This window comes from Marmota flaviventris, chromosome 3 (assembly GCF_047511675.1).
Source record: "Marmota flaviventris isolate mMarFla1 chromosome 3, mMarFla1.hap1, whole genome shotgun sequence".
Lineage (NCBI taxonomy): Eukaryota > Metazoa > Chordata > Mammalia > Rodentia > Sciuridae > Marmota > Marmota flaviventris.
Genome location: NC_092500.1, coordinates 122,651,512 through 122,673,914, shown reverse-complemented (window position 1 = coordinate 122,673,914; position 22,403 = coordinate 122,651,512). Strand labels below are relative to the sequence as shown.

At 37.7% G+C, this 22,403-nt stretch overlaps 2 protein-coding genes across 2 annotated transcripts in view; one reads left to right on the top strand and one right to left on the bottom strand.

The window, feature by feature from the left end:
* Nucleotides 1-611: 611 nt before the first annotated feature.
* Akap3 (A-kinase anchoring protein 3) lies at nt 612-16,306 on the top strand. Its single transcript, XM_027951005.2, has 3 exons — nt 612-707; nt 6,447-8,729; nt 15,965-16,306. The coding sequence occupies exons 1-3, from the start codon at nt 612-614 to the stop codon at nt 16,118-16,120; spliced, it is 2,535 nt and encodes an 844-aa protein (XP_027806806.2). The 3' UTR covers nt 16,121-16,306.
* Nucleotides 16,307-17,372: 1,066 nt separating this feature from the next.
* Dyrk4 (dual specificity tyrosine phosphorylation regulated kinase 4) overlaps nt 17,373-22,403 on the bottom strand; it is a 51,510-nt gene continuing 46,479 nt past the window's right edge. Inside the window, exons 14-17 of the mRNA XM_071609223.1 lie at nt 21,595-21,724; nt 19,168-19,343; nt 18,253-18,462; nt 17,373-17,636 (exon numbers count right to left, since the gene is read on the bottom strand). Of these exons, the coding sequence (XP_071465324.1) occupies nt 17,626-17,636; nt 18,253-18,462; nt 19,168-19,343; nt 21,595-21,724 (527 nt within the window). The 3' untranslated portion in view covers nt 17,373-17,625. The remainder of the gene's footprint in view (nt 17,637-18,252; nt 18,463-19,167; nt 19,344-21,594; nt 21,725-22,403) is intronic.

The following is a 22,403-nucleotide window of genomic DNA, read 5'->3' as shown; positions in this document are numbered from 1 at the left end:
GCGGCTCTGCCCCTCAGTAGGCCGCTGGGCCTGCTCTGTGGGTGGTCAGAGTTCCATCTACCTTGCCGGCGCAGGGGGAGGGGGCGGCTCTGCCTCTCAGCAGGCCGCTGCTCCTCTTCTGCCGGTGGGTCGCAGGCCCGCCTACCTTGCAGGAGTGATTGGAAGCTCTGTCCCGCCGCGGGCCACTGGGCCTTTTCTGTTTGTGGTCACAGTTCCACCTACCTGGCAGGCGCGGGCGGGGGGCGGCTCTGCCCCTCAGCAGGCCGCTGGGCCTGCTCTGTGGGTGGTCAGAGTTCCGTCTACCTTGCCGGCGCAGGGGGAGGGGGCGGTTCTGCCTCTCAGCAGGCCGCTGCTCCTCTTCTGCCAGTGGGTCACAGGCCCACCTACCTTGCAGGAGTGATTGGAAGCTCTGTCCCGCCGCGGGCCACTGGGCCTTTTCTGTCGGTGGTCACAGTTCCACCTACCTGGCAGGCGCAGGGGGGGGGGGCGGCTCTGCCCCTCAGCAGGCCGCTGGGCCTGCTCTGTGGGTGGTCCAGCCATTCACTTTTCTTCTCCTTATTTTGATATAACCTTTCCTTTTGACGACTATTTTCATTTCTTTCTACTTCGAGATGTCAGAAAGGGTTGACTGGTTACAAAGCCAAAATGGAGTATGCAAAGTCGATGTCTATTCTCCTGGAGACAGCCAACCCCAGGACTGGAAAATGGTAAGCATCAACCTCTTAATGAACACTAGAGATATGTGGGCTCATCAAGAGTAGCCTTATTCGTTCTACCACCACCACCACCCACCTCTTTCTATTTTTGGAGTTTGAAGGGATGGATGTAGACTGTATTGACAGAAGAAATGTGGGTACTTAGTTTTCCAGTCAGTCACTATGGCTTGATTCTTAAGAAAAAAATGAGCTCTTTTGGAATAAAAATTTCCCAATTTTTCCCAACAAATTCTGTAGTTTTGTATTGGAAAAATTATCCATCATATAGCTTTTCCATTAGTTATATATGCTATAACTAATAGAAAAAAAGGAATGTATTACATGTGGAAATTTGTTTAGTTTTCAGACAGACAAAGATTGGAAGTTTCTTCAGGTCTTGTAGAAAATGTTTTCTGAAATGTGTGGGATGCCTTAAAATTCTGAGAACTTTAAACTTTCATCTCAGGAGCACTTTCAGTCTACCTTTACTATTCAACAAACATTTTTTAAATGTTTACTTACTATCAGGCACTGTATTAGTCAGGATCCAATCAGAGAATAGAACACCAGTAGGCTGGGTGCAGGAGGCTCCGGAGGCGGAGACAGGAGGATTTCAAGTTCAAAGCCAGCCTCAACAAAAAGCAAGGAACTTAGCAACTCAGTGAAACCCTGTCTCTAAATAAAATATAAACTAGGGCTGGAGATGTGGCTCAATGGTCAAGTGCCCCTGAGTTCAATCCCCATATCCCTCCCTCGCAAAAAAAGAAACCACGCTAGAAATTTAATATTTAAAAAGTGTTTACTAGTAAAAGATAATTAACTGCTAAAACACATAAAAGAGAAGTTTAGGAACTGAGAAATAACAAATGCAGAAAGCAGGTACTACCCACAGGCTGAGAAAGAGTGAATAAGGAGGAAACTAAGAACTCAACAAACTCCCTCCCTCTCAACCAAGGCTGCTTCAGGTGAAGGGAGTGAGGCTACCACAGGAAGCTTGGCAGAGGCTGCAGAGGGGCCAGAAGGGTAGCCCTTTCCTTCTGCCATGACCATGCAGTGCCTCATTCATAAAGACAGCTGCCAAAAGAGAAATTTTTGAAGGACCCAGCCCAAGCATCACAAAGCAAGGCAAAGTGGGGTGGATATGGAGTTAGAGACAATAAATAACTGGCATAGACACTGTGGGATGTTAGGGTCAGAGACAAAAATAAATTAGAATTCTCTGTCTTTAAGGATCTTGTAAATCTAATGCAATCACTATTGCAATCTTTGCCTTTGGCATTAACATTTAGCATACACTTTTTTATATTTATTTTTTAGTTATAGGTAGACACAATATCTTTATTTTTATGTGATGCTGGGGATTGAACCCGGTGCCTCGCTCATAGTAGGCGAGCGCTCTACCTCTGAGCCACAACCTCAGCCCCTATCAGACACTTTTTTTGCATATAATATTATATGATCCATCTTCTATTTGTCCCAAATCTATTTTCTCATCCATAAGAACCTAAAAAAGAAAACATTAACAAATCTACAAAAGGCTTTAAAACTTATGGACAATAAATACTGAATTTCGACAGTATATGGGTCAACCCCAAAATGCTTCTGTTTAATCTTTTATTGACCCCTGCCTTTCTATGTAGAGAATTAAAAGGCAGATCAGTTTCAGTGTTAAATCAAGTGAACCAAGATTCCTTGATGTTTTCATGAAGCACTCTGAGGAATGCAAAAAAGAACAGAACAATTTCTGTCCCTATGAGCTTTTCCATTCACATGTGAAAATGTAAATGTAATTTAAAGGCTCTAAATAACTACTGCATATTAATAAAAGACAGTTCGTGATTTTTGCCATGTGGATTTTCTAGACAGTAATTACTCTAGGTGTTTTAAGAATGGATCATTTCAAAATGAGAGTTGGCCAGAGAAAATTGTATGGGGGTATATTTGATTGATTTAGATATGGAGAAGAAAAACAGGACAGGGAAGTTTACAGTTGGCTTAAACTAAGTTGCTGAAGCAGAAGATGGCTGAGCAGAGAAAATTAAACCCATCAACTCTTTTCTCTATTCTCCTTCATGGACATGAAATTTTGCTTGGCCTTAAGAAAGACTGAAAAGATTTGGCATCCTCCTTCCCAGAATACTATTATGTAAGAGGGGGATGGCTGCAGGAAGCCAAAGGAGACTGAAGGATGGGTGGTAGATGTATTTACAGAAAAGGAAATGTGAGTACTTAGTTTTCCACTCAGTCACTTTGGCTTTATCAACCACTTTTGCAAATTTCTCATGAATTTGGTGAAATAATTGATATAGGTTGTACACATTTTAGATTTTAACAAACAGAAAATGAAAACCTATAAACACAGCAAGCTGACACAATTCTATGCACACCATTGTAAAGCTCTAGGCTGTAGGTTTATTGTGGTTTAGTGTTCTGTGAAAAAAAAAATTGACAAGAATTAAAGAATAAACCCCACATCTGCATTATAGAGCTTCACTGTAAATAGTTCAGCCTAATTGTGGAAACATGCCTATTTGTGTATGTGTCCTAAAGTAAATAACTAAGTAATATTAAAAGGTAATTTTCTACCAAGGGCCAAAATCAACACCCTCATACAGATATGAAAATGAATATACATTAAAGATTTTATTTAGCTCATTAGTGAGGATATTGGTGAGGTATTATAATCAGTTCAAAGGAGAATTGGAAAAGATATTTATATATCAGAAATATTGAAATGAATGAACAGAGGCAAAACTGGCCTCTTCCACTATGAGAAAGGGGGGGTCAGCTGAACCTCCATTGGGCAGAATTTGCATGTCTACAGACAAAAATTATTTTTGCATTGTTTTTCATTATTTAGAGCTTACAGAGTGTAAAATAGCTCCCACTGAATCAGAATCAGATAATGTGTAAGGCTGGAGACAAAGCTTGGTCTATGGATAGTAATCTATAGATGATACCTAGTTTTCTATTGAAGCACAATTTTTTCCCCAAGTCTCTCCTCCATCTTGATAAAAATAATTGCAATGTAAGATTTTTCTTAATCACAAAATAAGGCTGTTCTCATCAGATTTGGTCTGATTGCATAGATGCAGTAGTCAACTAGGTTGACCACCTTAAGTTTGTTTTTCTGGAAGTTTTCAGGAGAAATTGGATTTTTTTAAAGCATCTGTTTTTTTTCTATGGTGAGAACAGAAAATCAAGCCCAAGAAAACAGACTCCACCCGGTTTCATCTGCAATCTTAGAAAAACAGACCTGTGCACAGTTTGCTTTCTCTAAAACTATTGTTTCTGATAGTCTCTACCACTTGTTTTAATCAGAACTTTTAACCAGAGTACTTTGTATTCTTTATACTTCACAAAGAGAATGAGTGAGGGGTAGAAGTATATAACTGAACCCTCCCACCAACTGAAGTGCAGATGAGCAGAACTCAGGGACACATGTGAAGTCAGCTTTCTACAGCCACACATCCCTGCTGCAACATCTCTAAGTGATAAAAATGAACATATTTATTAACAAACCCAAAGATATAACCTCACTATAGTAAGAAAAAAGCATATAAACTTTATGCTTAGCCTTAAGTGCTTCAGTATTGGAATTATAATTCAGTATTATGTAAGATATTGATTGGAAAGCTATCACCAAGCCAACACACTGTAAAACACAGTAACTGGTGAAGTGAAACACAAATTTTCATCAGCTTAAATATTAAATAGAAGTAATGCTAGATTATTGGATATGTATAACTTTGTATGAATTTATAAAGAACAAGTGAAGTAAAATAAAAATGTGGACTTGTATTTTGCTTAATAGTGATAAATCAGAAAAGACAAAGATGCTTTTATTAAACCAAAATTTTTAACCCTTTCTCATTTGCCAAAGGTTTACCTAACTTATGTGAACTTGAGTTCCTAAAATGTTTCTGAGGTTAGGCTCTATAAAAATACTTTTTCCCTCTAGCATAGGTATATTAGAATACATTAAATCCATTAATTGAATCTACTGGGTATGTTGGTGGGAGACCCAAAATCACCAAACAATAATTTTTTGAGAAGGGTAAAATAATGGCATATATATATATATATATATATATATATATATATGAACAGATGTTAAAGATTTTTTAAAAAAGAAACTGATAAGGTTCAAGAAATACATGTAGATAAGAAAAATTAAATTCTATGTAGGGGAGGCAAAACTGTGAAGAGGAAAACAATCAGTCAAACCTCTCCTTGTCTATAGCAAGAATTATATTTTCTTGCTGTCAGTTATGTACAGTTTACAGTGTTATAAAATAGCTCCAAGAAAATAAGAGTCAGATAATGTGGAAGGATGTACTGTAGATAATGTACAGTTTTCCACTGAAGCACAACATATTTCCTATCCTATTCAAGAGAACCATTGGGAAGATTTTTGAACCAAGCTATTAACTATTAGCTATTAGCCCAAACATGAAAACAGGAAGCTTAAAGCAGCTCAGCAGAGGGTTAGTGCAACTGCTCCTCTCCTTTCCACGACACAATAAGGAGCCCTGGGGGAAGAGTCCAGTTTTAGAGGAAGAACTAGATTTGAACAAGAGCCCCATCAGGTATTCTATGTGAGATGCTAGCCAAATCATTCAGCTTCTCTGTCTCTGTTCCCTTACCTGTGAAGCTGGAAGAGTGAAACATTGTTATAGGGTGAGTATGAGGATTAAATAATATATAAAACCATTTAGCACAGTCCCTGGCAGACACTACAAGTATTTAACAAATGGTAGCTAGTAACTTTTAATTTAGTAATAAACTGTTAATTTAGTGAAATACTAGTAATTCAGTAATAAAAATACTAATTTATTCTTTAAAGATGAACCATACATGTGGTTATTCTAGATAAGCATATAAACTACAAGGATCCTTTACATTTGATAATACATAAGCCACTTCCACAAACATTATTTTATTCTATATTCAAGTGAAGAGCTTTTCATTATACAGATTACATACACTATATGCATTTAATTATCATAGCTAGTGTCCATCAATCTGTATTCACACAGAACTAATAAACTGCCCAAGGTAAAAACTCCTCAATTTTGAATCAGACTATTAACTTAATTGGTATCGGCTAGACCACTGGAAAGCCATTAAGCATATCCACATTGTGCTTATGGAGCCTGGCATAGTGATTCAACATGCACAATTTTCCTTGAATTTTCTCAATTTTTTTAAAAACTGTACTTACAATGAGACCTAAATAGAAATGTGTAAGCCACAGACAATAGCAGTTAATATCAATATAAGAAAGAAAATCTGATTCACTTCAGATGCTAACTAACTCTTCTATAGGGCTTGTGACTATCAGATCTTTCGGACATATGTTCTTAGAAGCAACAGAATGTATTTAGCTGAGGGCATGGGCTCTGGAACCAGACTGCCTGTGTTGCAATCCCTCCTCTATCAACAATTAACTATATAACTTCAAATGAGTAACTAACCTAACCTCTCTTTCTTCCATTTTCTCCTCTGTAAAATTAAGATAATAAGAGCTAACATTTGGATTTAATATGAGGATAATTCTAAGTGAAATAATAGTCTTAAAATATTTGGACGAGTGCCTGATACATTGTAAGCACTTAATATATGTTGTTTTTTTGTGATGACTGAGCTGGCTTGAGGGGTGACACTTTTTGTAACTGGCCTTTGAGGTTTTCCTGAATATCCCATATCTTTACTTTGTTATAGTCGGATGAAACCTTGTCTGTTTTTAAGGAAGCGTCAACAGATCCTGTCAGAGTGCTCAGCTGGCTCCGCAGAGACCTGGAAAAAAGTACAGCAGAATTCCAAGATATTAGATTCAAGCCTGGAGAATCGTCATTTGGTGAGGAAACTGCCAACCCAGGAAACAGAGGTTTCTGTGTAGACTATTTCAACAACCCCCAGAAGGGCAGTCCAGGGAGATTGCATTTTGAGGTAACTCACAAAGAGACTCCCTCCCAGGACCCCTGTCCTCAAGCTGGTAAAGGGAGTTCAGTCGATGAAGTTTCCTTCTATGCTAACCGCCTCACAAATCTAGTCATAGCTATGGCCCGCAAGGAGATCAATGAGAAGATCGACGGCTCTGAAAACAAATGTGTCCATCAATCATTGTATGTAGGGGATGAACCTGTACCCAAAAAGAGCCTGAGTACAGTAGCATCAGAGTTGGTGAATGAAACTGTCTCTGCATGTGCCAATACAACTTCCCCAGACAAGGCTCCTGGCTCTGGAGACAGAGCCTCCGGATTATCACAGAGTCCCCCAAATTTGAAGTACAAGAGCACTTTGAAAATCAAGGAGTGTACCAAGAAAAGCAAGTGTCCAGATGACAAGTCCGCTTCTAAGAAGTCTTTCTTCTATAAGGAAGTGTTTGAATCTCGGAATGCAGGTGATGCCAAAGAGGGTGGAAAGTCCCTACCTGGGGAGAAAAAGATGTTCAGTGGGCAGGAAAGGCCTAGTGACTTTACAGCTTCCGTTAGTCAAGGGATCATGACCTATGCCAATAGTGTGGTATCGGATATGATGGTCTCCATCATGAAGACACTGAGGATCCAAGTGAAGGACACAACTATTGCCACCATCTTACTAAAGAAGGTACTGATCAAACATGCAAAAGAAGTCGTCTCAGATCTCATTGATTCCTTCATGAAGAATCTCCACAATGTCACCGGGACCCTTATGACTGATACAGACTTTATCTCAGCTGTGAAAAGAAGTCTCTTCTCTCAAGGAAGCCAAAAGGCTACAGATATCATGGACGCCATGCTAGGTAAACTATACACTGTGATGTTTGCCAAAAAATTCCCTGATAATCTCCGGAAAACCAAGGATAAGTCAGAGAGTTATTCCCTCCTCTCCATGAAAGGAATAGACCGAAATATGAACTTTACAATGAAATCTGAAGCTAAAGTGAAAGAAAAGACATATTCGTCAGGCAAACCAGAGAAGGAGAAGACTTGCGCTGAAACCCTGGGTGAGCATATTATCAAAGAGGGGTTGACTATGTGGCATAAAACTCAAAAGAAAGAGTGTAAATCTCCAGATTTCGAACCTGCAGCTATCAACAAACAGAAAAGTCCTGCACCAGACATTCCCTTTGAGTGTCTGGATCCTTGCAGTTTCAGCCCTTCTCTGCATTTCCCAGAGATACCAGAGAATTTTATGTGTGATTCAGACTCCTGGGCCAAGGACCTGATTGTGTCTGCCCTGCTTCTGATTCAGTACCACCTGGCTCAGGGAGGAAGGATGGATGCACAGAGCTTCCTTGAAGCTGCTGGCTCCTCCAACTTTCCCATCACCAAGACCCCTGTAGTTTTAGATGAATCCAGCCTTAAGACCCCTCACGTGGTATGTGACCAAGAACAATCAGAAAAGAAGGATCTAATGAGTGTTTTCTTCAATTTTATCCGGAACTTACTTGGTGAAACTATTTTCAAGGGTGACAATAGCTGTGAATCCAAGGCTCCAGAAAAGTCAGATAAGGAAAAAGATTGCAACCAGGGTGAAAGACCTGCGACCACTTCCCCCAAATTATCTGAAGGTGATGAGGCTGGTGCCTTTTCTGGGCTGACCAAGATGGTTGCCAACCAGCTGGATGGCAACATGAATGGGCAAATGGTAGATCATCTGGTGGACTCAGTGATGAAGTTGTGTCTCATTATTGCCAAGTCCTGTGACTCTCCCTTGGCAGAGCTGGGAGATGAGAAAAGTGGGGATGCCAGCCGGCCAAATTCAGCCTTCCCAGAGAGTTTGTATGAGTGTTTACCAGTCAAAGGCACAGGAACAGCAGAGGCTCTCCTACAAAATGCCTATCAAGCCATCCATAATGAACTGAGATGTGCATCAGGACAGCCCCCTGAAGGATGTACAGCACCCAAAGTGATTGTCAGTAATCACAACCTATCTGACACAGTTCAGAACAAGCAACTCCAAGCTGTTCTTCAATGGGTAGCTGCTTCTGAGCTCAATGTCCCGATTTTGTACTTTGCTGGTGATGATGAAGGGATCCAAGAGAAGGTAAGGAAGAAAGGTCAGAGGATTTGGGGAAGATACACTACGGGTTAATTGGAGTTTTAGGTTCTTTTTTGCTTTCTGAATGGAAATATAGCCACAGGAGGGGTAGAATGGAAACAGTAAGAATTTTAAGAATGTGCCTCTCGGCGGAGATAATGAATGAAGTAAAATTAAATTTTGCCCAATCAGAGGCATCTAAAAGTAGGGAAATATAAATGATATTTTTCTCTGTTTTCTGCATTTATTGATGGGAGTACACAGATGAAGAACCTCTAAAGACTTAATGAAGGAGTCAGATCAAAGTCTGGGCCTGAGGCTGACTTTCAGATAGGACAGAATTACCAAAGAATAAGGCAGAACTTTTGGAAAGCATCCCTGGGATATGTTGAGGATGGAGACAGAGGGCTTGGATATTTGACCTTTTCAAATTTGTCACTAATCTTAGCTTGTTGTCTAGTAGTATTGGGAATCTGGATGGATTCAATAAATAATGGCTCTTCACCCTGAGTCCTGAATCAGTTGAGAAGTAAGACTAAACAATAAGGATTATGGAAAATCCATCTATCATTGTTATTACTGATAAAGATAAGAAAGTGTTCTTCCAAGCTCTTGCTCCTTCACCAGTCTTCCAATGAGCCTTGGAACTGCTTACCTAAGGGACAGTTTGAGTCTGGAGAATACGCATACTTTACATGTTGCTGCTGTATCCTGGAGTGAGGGAACTGAGAGACCATCCCTACAACTACCACTTTTTCTCTTTCTCTCCCTCTCAGCCTCTCTCCCCTTTGGATTATCTCTTGATTGAGAAAAGTGGAACAATGGCTGTTATCAGTCAAGTACTAAGGGGTGGCACAAGATGCTAGGGTTTTTTAGAACAATTTATCTTCAGGGCTGGGCATGTAGCTCAGTAGAGCACTTGCCAAGCATGCACAAGGCCCTGGGTTCAATCCACGGCACCAGGGGGGAAAAAGGAAAGGAAAGAAAGTAGGAAAAAGAAAAGAAAGAAGGTAAAAGAAAAGAATATCCTAAGAGAAACCTTAAGATGTAGAGAAAGAGTCTTTCTTTCTTTCTTTCTTTCTTTCTTTCTTTCTTTCTTTCTTTCTTTCTTTCTTTCTTTTTTTTTTTGTAAGTAATGTTAGTAACTCTTGTAACTAGGTTACTGGGTTCATTGGATAACTTGGGAAGACAAGATTAGATAGCACCCAGATTAGGCTACATCAAGCCTATACAAGAAATTGTATGATCTTAACTTCAGCCTTAGCAACACTTTTACTCTTAGCCAGACTGTGTTTCTTATTCCAAGTATTATCTGTGGACTACCAACATTGGCATCCTTTGAGAAATTGTTAGAAGTGCAAAATCTCAAGCTTTACTCTAGATCTACTGGATTGAAAGCTTCATTTTGGCAAATACCCAGGTGATTTGTGTGTATGGTTCATGTTTGGGTTAGAGGACAGAATATGAAGTTCCAATACTAGATATATCCCTAAGGCTTCTTGGCAAGCTCTGTCTCCTTATAGGATTTTCAGTGTACATAAGACAACTATTTTGGTACATGGCAATTAGCTGTGCAGGAGTGGGAAGAGAGAAGATGAGGCTGTATTCAGGCAAAAACTTTAGACTGAAGAAAAAAATCTAAAAACAAACATAGTGTACAGTGTGTGAAAAAGGCATTTGTTTTGTAATCCTCTGACGGTGGCTTTGAACTTGCAATCCTCCTGCCTCGGCCTCCTGAGCTGCTGGGATTACAGACATGTGCCACCATGCCCAGCTATAGCCAGCTTTTAAGTTGAACTTATACACAACACATTCCAGTTTTAGATAATACTGAATCATAATGTCTGTAATATATTCATCTAAAATAGGAACAACAGACTTGTGGTCCCTCCTTACACGCGTGCGCGCGCGCGCACACACACACACACACACACACTTTTGTCCACTCTAAATATACATTCATCTATTCTTAAAAGAAAAGAGTAAAAGAATGGACAGCAATGCAAACTTCAACTAATGAGATTTGCATTAAACATTAGCATATTTTAATAACAGTTGGATGACAAATACACCAAAGAAATTACCTAAAGGTGATATTTTTTTGCTAAGTGATTAGTTATGCAAATATTCTCATGTTGATCCAGGTGATGGAATCTAATAAAAATGGGGTGCATATGAACACCGTTCCCTTAAATAAATTTGTATTTATTTTTAAATAGATATTGTGTTTGCATAATGCAGAATCCAAAAACACAAAAGGATGCACAGTGAAAATTAAGGGTGTTTCTACATCCTAGTACGCTCCCTGAAGAAAAAAACTTTTCTGATCAATTTCTTGTTCATTAACAGAAGTGCATATTCATGCACAAGTAAATGTACATATTATTTTCTAAATAGTCACAATTGTATATATAGATATATATACTCACATATATATGATGTAAGATTCATCAATATATGGATATACCTTCTGCAACATATAGAGCTGCCACATTTTAATAGCTTTATATTACTTCATAGTTTGAGGGTTTTGTAACTTAACTCTCCCCTATGTTTAGATATTTCAATTGACAATATCTTGCTACTATAATCAATGGAAATAAAGCCTTGACTATATATAATTTTGCACAGGTTCAAATGTACCCATATGTGCTAAATACCTAGGAAAGGAATTTTAAGGTTACTTTGTGTATGATTATGTGTATTTGACATATATTACCATGTTGCCTTCCATAGGGCTTGACCAATTTTCACTTCTATTAAAATAATTTGAGAGTGCCTATTTCCCCATGTTTGAACCAAAAGAGTGCACTAAACTTTGGATCTTTGCCAAGTGTTGCTTTACTTTACATTTGTTTTACTAGAAATTAGGGTGAATATCATTGTATATGTTTAAAAATCATTTGAATTTCCTACTTGGGGGATGAATTTTTTGTTCATAACCTCTGCCAATTTTTCACTGGGTTGCAGGTCTCTTTCTTGATTTTTAAGAATTTTATATGTTATAAGGAATCAGCCATTGTGATATTAAATACTAATCTTTCCTTTGCCATTGGTCTTTTTATTGATGTTTTCTGTTTTAGGTTGGTGTTGCCATACAGAATTTAGTCAAATCTAAGATAGTTTTTCTTTTATATTTGCTGGGTTTTGTCTGATTTTTGTAAAGCATTCTTTGCTATGCCATATTAACAAACTTTTCTGTTTTCTTTTGATGCTTTTATTTAAGATTTTAATCCATTTTTAATACTTTTTTATATAAGAGATGAAATAGGAATGCAAACTGGCTACCTGTCTTTGATTCTTTTTTCTGAATTTTCTATTGTTCTATTAAATTATCTGTCTCTTCTTGGACCCATCACATACTATTTTATTCACTGTAATTCTACAACATTTTACAATAACTGATAGGACTGGAACTCCTTAACTATGCCAATTTTCTAGGTTCTTACCTGTTTTCATTTCCAAGTTTCCACTCCTTCTACAGGCAACCACTGATCTGTTATCTATATTTTAGTTTTGCCTTTCTTTGACATTTAATCTAATGGAGCCATAAAATAAGTGTCTTTTATATTTGACTTTTTATACTTACCATGTCTTTGAGGCTCATCCATGTTGCATGTTATCAGTAGTTCAATTTTTATTAGTGAATAATATTTTACTTTATGGATATACATTTTTGTGTTCATTCATCAGTTAATGGAATTTGGATTATTTCTGGGTTTTGTTATTATGAATAATGCTACTATGAGCACTTACATGAAAGTCTTTGCAGGGATATAGGTTTTCATTTCCCTTGAGTGGATACTGAGGAAAGGGATTGCTACAAACTCGTAAGTGTAATTTCTTAAGAAATTGTCAAACTGTTTTCTAAAGTGGTTGTATCATTTTTCCTTCTCACCAACCATTTATGTGGGTTTCAGTTTCTCCACATTTATGTTAAAAGTAATCTTTCATTTATTATAGCCATTATAGTGGTGTCTCATGATGGACTAATCAGGCATATGAAAATTAGAATGATTATAAGGATATTCTGCATATTTTATGTACTCATTATCCATTAATATCTGTTCTTAGGGAAAATATCTATACAAACCCTTAGCCCATACTTTGATTGGGTTGTTTACTTCTTGTTTCAAGTTGCAAGATATCTTTATATATTCTGGAAACAAGATCTTTTTCTGATATATGATTTGCAAGTGTTTTCTCTCAACTGTGGTTTGTGTTTTTACTTAATGGAAGTCTTTCAAAGAGAAAAATTTTTAATGATAAATACTAATTTATCATTCTTGGCTTTTATTGCTGTGTGCTTTTGGTATAGAATCTAATAAATCCTTGCCTAACCAGTTGTTCATGACTAGGGAAAATTTTGACCCCCAGGGGACATTTGGCAGTATCTGGAGACATATATGGCTGTCACAACACGAAAGAGGGTTGCTAGTGGAGTCTAATGGATAGCAAGGCCAAGAATATTATTAAACATCTTACATTGCACAAAACAGCTCTTCAATAGAATTATCTGACCTGTAAGGTCAATAGCACCAACAATTAAAAACCCTGACCTCTATCCCAAAGTCACAAAGATTTTCTCTTTGTTTTCTTCTAAATGTTTGTTAATTTTTATCTCTTATTTCTATTGATCTACTTTGATTTAATTTTTGTGTATGATGTAAAGGAGGGGTCCAAATTTATTCTCTTGCATGAGGCTATACTGGTGTCTTGGCACAATTTGTTGAAATGATCCCAATGGCTTTTCTGACTCCTCTGAATTATCCATCCCCTTTTCAAAAACTCAAATGACCATAAACATTAAATTCAAATTTATTGTAATTAATGTTTGCATGGCACATTTTTTCTATGATTTTACTTTTAACCTTCTCACATCATTATATTTGAAGTGCTGTTTTTTTTTTTTGGTAGGAGCATGCAGTTGGGTCCTGTTCATGTTCATGTAGACAAAAACATGTCCAAATGTAGGTTCACTAATTTCTTATGTTTAGATTTAAGTATACTAGTTTATTATTTATGTCTGTTTCTTTTCTCTCTATTTCCTTTGCCATCCATTGTTTGAACATTTTTAATATCCCATCTTATCTTTTGTGTTTTTTACTTTATCTTTGTGTAGATTTTTAGTGATTCTCTATGGATTATTATATATATATATATATATATATATATATATATATATATATATATATATATATATATTTTTTTTTTTTTTTTTTTAACTTTTTAGAGTCTAGGAAGAATCAGTAGTTTGCCACTTAGACTCAAATGTAGAAATATTACTATTATGGGGGATCCTTTTCCTTACTCTTTATATTCCAGTTGTCTTCTGTGTTTAATCTATTAAATACATTGAAAAATCCTAAGATGATGTTACTCTTGCTTTCAACCATAAAACACATTTTAAAGAACTAAAGGGACAATCTCTTATTTATACTGAGAATTTTACTATTTCTATTGCTCTTTATGCATTCCTGGTATTCCTAATTTCCTTCTGATATCACTGTCCCACTCTCTAATGAACTTCCTTAAGGAATTCTTTTAGAACACATTTTCTGGAAATAATTTATATTTAGTTTCTTTAATTCAAAAATGTCTTTATTAACCCTTCATTTCTGATTTTCTTCTGGATATAGAATTCGAGTTTGGAAGTTTTTCTGTTAGCGGTTCAAAATGTGCCACTTTTTTATGACCTCCATAGTTCCAGAGGAGAAATCTGCTGTCATTTGAATTGTGTGTTCCTCCTCTGATTTCTCAGGCTGTTTTGAAGACTTTTTTTTCTTTTTCTTTAGCTTTCAGCAATTTGATTATTATAGATGTTATAGTGAATTTCCTTGTGTTTGTTTTATTTTAGGTATACTAAACTTCTTTACAAGCTCAGTTCTTTTGGTGAACTTGAAAGCTTTCCACATTTCTTTAAATATTTTTTCTGCATCATCCTTTTTCTCCTCTTCTTTGGGATGCTAATGATATAAATGTCTGCAGGCCCTGAAGCACTGCTTATTTTTTCAGTCTTCAATTTTTTATGTCTTTCAGCAGGGGTAATTTTTCTTGATCTACATTCAAGTTAATTGATTTTACTCTGTCATCTTTGTTTTGCCATTTAGCTCATCTAATACATTTTTTGAATGTTTTTGTTTTAAATTTCATTCAGCTCTTTTTCATATCTTTTATTTCTTTGTTATGACTGTTTCCACTTATTTCCAGAATATCCACATTAGTTTCTCACATAAAAATATCTCCTCCTGAAAGTGCTCATGATATTTGCCCCATGTATTTTAACCTTAGACTTATTCTTCCTTTTCCTTGTTTTTTTTAAAGGGAGGAAGGGAATTTGGGAACTGAACTCAGAGCTTCACTTGTATTAGGCAAGTTGCTCTATACTGAGCTACATCCCCAGCCCTTTTTATTTTGATTCAAGGTCTTGCTAAGTTACCCAGGCTGGCCTCGAACTTGTGACCCTCTTGTCTCAGCCTCTTGAGTAGCTGGGATTACAGGCATGTCTTATAAAGAACCAGGAGCAGAATGCACAAAAATCCTACTACTTGAAATAATTTGTTGCCTTTACTGTGTTCATATTAGAATGCTTGTCTCAACTAGGTTTCCTCAATTTGTGTTCAGAAAGAGTAATAAACTTAAGGTTTAAGTGTGAATTTTGGTTCTGTGAAGTGCTAGCAGTGTCACTCTGATAAGTCTCTTCCCTCTCTCAGTCACATCTTGCTGAGGTCAAATTGATCTCGGAGGTGCTTTCCTGAAATACCATTATAGAGTTCTCTGGTCTATGAGGCATGGAAAGCAGTATCCACGTTTGTCTGTTGGATATGTTTCTCTCACTCTTGTTGGTCTTAGGATGATAATAGAGACTATTTTATGTTATTAGGGTTTAAAACTTTAGAATTCCTAGAGGGCAGAACACTATTAATGAACATTCAGTGTAAGCATTTATTCAGAGGGGAATAAAGGGAAAATTTTTGTCTTAATGAGAAATCACATTTTATATGTCATGGACAGTGGATATTAACATCTTTCTTTGAATTAAGAGTGATAACACCAACTTCCTTCTGCCAAACAGACTGACAAACTGCTCTTAAGGAAGTCTTCTCAACATCTAACTTGTGTCCCTGCTGCTGTATTTTCCCAAAGTCAACCTGGCCTCCTGGTTCTAACTGTATCATGTTGTTTCTGGACTGCCTGGGGACCCTTGGCCCCTCCACTGCTGTTTTCTCTGCTTTCCACAGCTACTTCAGCTCTCGGCTGCTGCTGTAGACAAGGGACGCAGCGTAGGGGAGGTTCTGCAGTCGGTGCTGCGCTATGAGAAGCAGCGACAGCTGGATGAGGCGGTGGGAAATATCACACGGCTGCAGCTGCTGGACTGGCTGATGGTGAACCTGTGATCATGCCCACTCTCTGCATCCCCTCTTCCAGCAGTGGGCCCAGCCCTTGCCCCACCCACTCTCCCCTCATTCCCACAGCTCCCTTGTCCTTATCCTCACAGAGCCCTAACGTTATCTTCATACCACTCACATGAAAGACATGTCATCTAATGCTAGTCACTGGATTTTGCACATTTTCCTGTCCATGCGAGCAAGGACATAAAATTAAAAAAAATTAAAGAGCTCCGTGTATTTGGTTTTCTTGGCATCTGAAGGGTAAAGATTCAATAAGGTCCAGAAATCTTAGGAGTGAAAAAAAGAGACAAATGGCAGAGGCAAGCAGAATTATGCTGAACCGAGAGACACCAACAAAGGTTGCTGTTTGCTATATATCTCCTGTCTGTGTGCCTCAATTTACAACTCCCCTCATTTTAAATCTTGCCTTAAAATAAGCCACAATTTGTCAAGAATTCATTTTTACCTTTTATAATCATGAAAATGAGAAAAAAAGTTTCTAATATCCAAACAAAATCAGTCTAGTTATATGTTCTAGACTTTACTTTTTGTTGTGGGTCTGCTGAGCGGCAGAACCCCAGTCAACCTCCAACTTTATCCATGATTGAAGATGGTGTCCAAAGAGGTTCCTCAAGGCTGAGGGTATAGCTTAGTACTTGTTGCACATGAAAGAGAGGCCTAGGTTCAGTCTCCAACACGGGGAAAAAAATGTTCCCAAGACCTGAGTTCTCTGGCCAGTTCTGTGACCTTCTGGCTATAGAACCGAGGACAAGTTATAGTACTGCTCTGACTAAATGCTCGTGACACCCCACTTAAAACATTTTCCATTCTTACCCACCTCCCTAGAAATGTTTTTGATCTTTTTTCCCCTCCTAGAAACTTTTTCCTCTTTGTCTTCTAATTTTCCTCCTATTTCTCTAGGTCTCTTAGGGGCTCTACTCTGTCATGTTGTAATTTTATCCTACCCGGACTTTCTCTTGACTCTTTGCTATCCTGTGTCCTCTTCCCTAGGTGATCTCTTCCAAATCCATGGCTTCGACTACTTGATATCACCATTTTTAGAATATTATGTAGTATTTTTAAAGGAAACTATGAAGCCAGATATATTTTCCATGTTGTTTATGATCTTAAGTTTCATGTCATATTTTGTTTGTCCTGTGATACAACCATATAGAAATTGTGGTTTATGTAGATAGAACTGAGAAGGGAAATAAGTGGACTTTATTGGATTTGAGGAGTGGTGGATGAATGAAAATATCCTGCTTATGAAATCAACTTCCCTCCTTCGGGAAGCACTTTATCCCCTACTCCTTCCTAGAGAAGCAACAGTCATGGCATTTTCAACACAACTACAAGGTGGGCTTATAATCCAGGTGAGAACCACAGAGGACCACAGTCTCTCAGATACAGTTGAGATACAGTCATTTTTGAGACTTCCCTGCCAGCAAGGAAGACTATCTTTTGACTGGATGTTGGTAGTCATCTTAACTTCTGGGATGAGTCTTCAGTCATCAGGATGAAGCTAAATATAGGAAAATCAAGGCAGAAGAGAAAAAGAACAGGAAGAAGGAAAGAGAAAGAAGAGGAAAAAGTAGCAAGGTTAATCTGAGCTCTGATGACCTTATTTGAATTCCTAGATACAGCTGTGCCTGAAACTGCATCTACCCCACCTGATTCCCCAGTGACATAAGAAAACAAATGTCCCTTATTACTTAAACTAATTTGAACTTAGTTTTTGTTATTTCCAAACAAAAATTCTGATAGATATAGATTGACAATCATGGGCAAAAAGAAAAAAAATTTATTTAAAGTACCATTAATGATACTAAATCTACCCCCCAAAACACACACACACACACACACACACACTCACACACACACACACACACACACACGTAGCTAAAGAGTGAGTTCAGGTATAAGGACATCCACCCACATCATTCATAAGAGGAATCAGGCCAATTGTCTATGTGAAGAGAGAGTTGATTTTTTAAAAACAAACCTTTATGCATTGAAAAACAACAATCTGAAGTATTGTACAATATAAGTGCTGTCTTGAATACAAATCACTGGAAAGGAACGGGACACAGGACCCTTCAGCAAGGGTCATACAATACGTAGTAAAATGTTTGTATTACTAGAGGAGGAGCTTGGGCCACTTTGTTCTGTGGAGGGTTTGGCCACCTCTGGTTCAGTAACAGCCTCTGGCGTTCTGGGAGCTTCTACTAGAGGAGGCAGCTGGACAGTCTCAGTAGTGTGCTGGACAGAGTCCTGCTGATCAGCTGAATTCTGAACATTCTTAGTGGCACCATCTTTTATTTTGTCTGCAGTCTCTTTGGTGGTCTCATCTGCCAAAGGAGGGAAAAGACGGAATGATGTTCAAATATGAATGACTGCATATTCTAACTTTGTTAGGTTGTAAATCATTTTGGGAAAATTGTGGTTATAATGATATAATAAAAATAGTTCATTTGTAAAGCACATTCTAATGTTCCAGGCATCATTCTAAGCACTTCACATTTACTGATTCATTTGATCTTTTCAGCAGCACTACAGAATAAGCATTATTCTCATTCTCAAAAATAGGCAAATGGATCTGCATCATGGTTAAGTAAATTATCCAGGAGCCCACACCTGGTAAGTGATAGAGCCAGAATTTCATCCCAAGTACTTTGATACCAGTGGCCTATGCTTAACCACTAAGCTATATTACATGTAAAAGATTTGCATAATCCTAGAATTTGTCACTGATAAAAATTCAAAAGGTAATTATAGGGCATAAAGAGGCAGACACAGTGAAAGAAAAGGGAAGGAATAGAAAAGGGATTGAATATGGGAGAAAAATGGAAAATCCCTCATAAGGCGGGTGGGTGGCTATGGCTAAAAGCCAAGTTTCTTGAAAAAGAAAAATTCTCAAAATAAGAAAGGGCAGACTAATAATGTCATAGCCAGAAATAAATTATCCAAGACAAAGTTCAAAGAAATTGACCTTCCTCTAGAAGAACCTGACTCCCTGAACTATGGGAAGAGGACTGTCTGGCTGAGGGCTATACCTGTTTTGGTTGAGTGATGACACTCTTGAACCTTGTTCTTGCTTATCTCAGAAGGAAGAGAGACATTGGGTTTCCTCAGGGACTGGGGCCTGGGCCGTGGTTTGAGGTTCCGTGGCTCATGAATCCAAGCATGCTTGAGGGCCTGATCAGGGGTCATACGAAGAGAAGGTTCCCATCTGCACATCAACAAAGCCTGGCATGGATTACTCTTTTATTTTCTCTTAATATTAAAATAATTTTAAGAACCCAATAAAGATATTTTCATTGAGCTATGTCCTAATCTCAAATATATTATCACAGAACAAAGATTATATCAAATAATTTAAAAGTATCTGAGAACAACTACTAGAAACAAATTTTTTAAAAAAATTGTATGGGAGCTGGGGAATTTATTAAATTTCAAATTTTCTAGATTTCTAGAAATTTTCTTACAAGAAGTATTATTTAAAAACCTTACCTATTTGGAATTAGGATTTCATAAGCTAAAAAGATTAGAAACAGATATTTAATTTCAATTCCCAAGATGTGGGATTTGGACCTCCATATATATCATAAAGGAAATTATAGAATTTTAGAATATTAAGATTTATAAGGTGACTTGGATATGATACAGGCAAACTTCTAACAAAGTAATAAAATGCATTTGACGGAATTCCCAACATAGAATTACCTAGCCATTCTCAAGTAATATCAGTAACTTGGCAGTAAAGTCACAGATCCTCCTATTCCAATTTTTAAAAACTCTGATTCTTTAAAAGTTCTTGATTTTTATTGGACCAAAATTGGCTCACTTTTCAGTGAATTTTACCCAGGTCCTAATTCTACCCATTAGCATTTTACAGAATAAAATAATCTTACATGTCAGAGTCCCTCAACTACCAGAAAAGACATCACTACTATTAGTCATAGTTAGTAGTTTCCACCATCTAACCACCTTCCAAGGTAGGAAATTCTAGCTATTGTCCATCATGCTGGGAATGAATAGCTGCCAACTGCAGGGAGATGGTATTACTAGTCCAGACTCAAAGGCATGAGCAATTCAAGCTCCCAGTTTTTTGTCAAATGAACTGCTTCTTAAACTTCATCTCCCCTCTTCTGGACTTCTGGAGCCTGCCAATAAAACCTGCACATAAAGCTAGGTGTTTACTAATCCTATTGACTTTAGCTAAAAAAATTTAGTCTCTCACTCCATAAATTGCTGATTAGCAATATATAGATTAGGGAGTAGACCCCCATCAACTTGAATCATCTCTTAAAAGTCGTGAGCAATTGATGTTTTACACTAAAAAAGAAAATAATATTTTTCTTGTGCTAAGCTGTGTTCAGGATGGCTGGGTTTCTAGACAACTCACCTGTCTCACTGGGCAGTTTCTGGCACTTATTAAGGCACTGAGCATGGAGCTGGGGGATATGTTGGTAAAATGGGGTACAGAATCCTTATCTCAATTATTCAGAGAAGTAAATAGTATAACTCCCATAGATGAAAATATTTTCAGTGGTATCTGATGGTTTTCCCTCTAAGCTAGAACCTAAATTACAGAATGCACAAATGCCAAAGAAGTATTTTGCTAAAATTACTCCACTGGAATAATGAGAGAATAATAAAGATATGGTCTTCTAAAACTAAACAACTGTAGAACTGATAGAGATGGAAGGTACTTTAGGAATGCCCCCACTTTATAGAAAAGGAAACTGAGGCCCAGAGAGAAATGATAACTTGTCGAATAGCACTCAGCTGATACTTGCACTCAGTGGAGATGGACTTGAGAAACTTCTTTAATAGTAAAATAGAAGCAATAGCCAACATTTTCCAAGAACCTTACAAACTGTACACTGTGTTGGGTGCTTCGTGTGGTAACTCCTTTTTCATTGTGATTTGATCAAAGTACAAAACCTAATTTTTAAGATTCAAAATATGCATATAGATTGTAAAAGTTGTACATAATAAATGTTTTACAACTCACCTGTCCTCTAGTTCCCTAATGCAAGAGGATTTGGGCACTGAATCCTAGGGGAATAGAGAGGGGCTCTGAACCTAGTATATACTGGTTATAATAGGCTCACTGAAGAGGTTGCCTTCCATTCAAGAAACAGAAGACATTAGGATTTGCTTACAATCTCACTGGCATGCAGCTTCAGGTCAAGAAGATGACAAATCCTAACACACACTGTAATCTACACCAAATCTCTCTTGGAATCCAGCTGCATATCTGCAAAATACAGCAGATATCTGCCCTGATCATCACACAGTAGGGGGAGAGCACTGTTTCATGAGGCAGACATGAAAGCAATTTGGAGACTGCAAAACTCTACCATTGATGTTTTTATAACCATCTCCCAGTCTTAGACTTTCACCAGCAAACACATGCAAAAGTACAAGTACTTAAGAGGAAACCCAGTACTTAAGAGACACCCCAACAAACTCACACCAAACACCTTCTGAGAAAGTCCAGGAAGCTGGTGTCATAGGTTTTCAGCACCATCGTGAGATCCTTGGAATCCGGGTATCTTTTTTTCCCCCTGTTGTTGGTTATAGTTTTAGGAAAACCTTTGGAATCTTTAGAGATACAATATTCTGTATTTAGTTCCAGGTGTAAATACTCACTGGTCACATCACAGCTGTCCACTCAACCACACTGCTTCCTGAAGTCATCTTTGCAGCTCTTCTACTTTCTGTCTTAACACACACCCTAGCCCACCCATCCCCATACACACACACACACACACACACACACACAGTCTCAGTCACTTTGAAATAACCCAGGTCGATTATTCCATGAATGCAATTAACATTAAAAACAATTTTGCCTACTATTCAGTAGGTTCTGAGCCTCTCACACACAACTTCTCCCCAAATCAAATGATAGTTTAGTTGAATATAAACAAAGGCAAGATAATAATGATGATGAATGATAATGGTGATGGCAATGATAATCTGAAGTGTCAAAAATGGCTTTGAACAAAAAGGATATAGTCCCTTTCTAAACTATCTGTGTCCTCACTTCTTCCCCACTAGCCCAAGTATGTGAAAATTTGGGACATCCACAGGTACAACAAAGAAAGCTATTTTAGGAGAATGCTCTCAGGGCTCATTTTCAAACCATACAAGCAAATCATCCTCATTACACCTTTACACTTATATCAAAATTTTGACCATAATTGGAATATTCCAACTTGGTTGGTTGCTGAAGACACAGTTTAGAATGGAGACAAACCACCAATGTATGGTTTGTCAT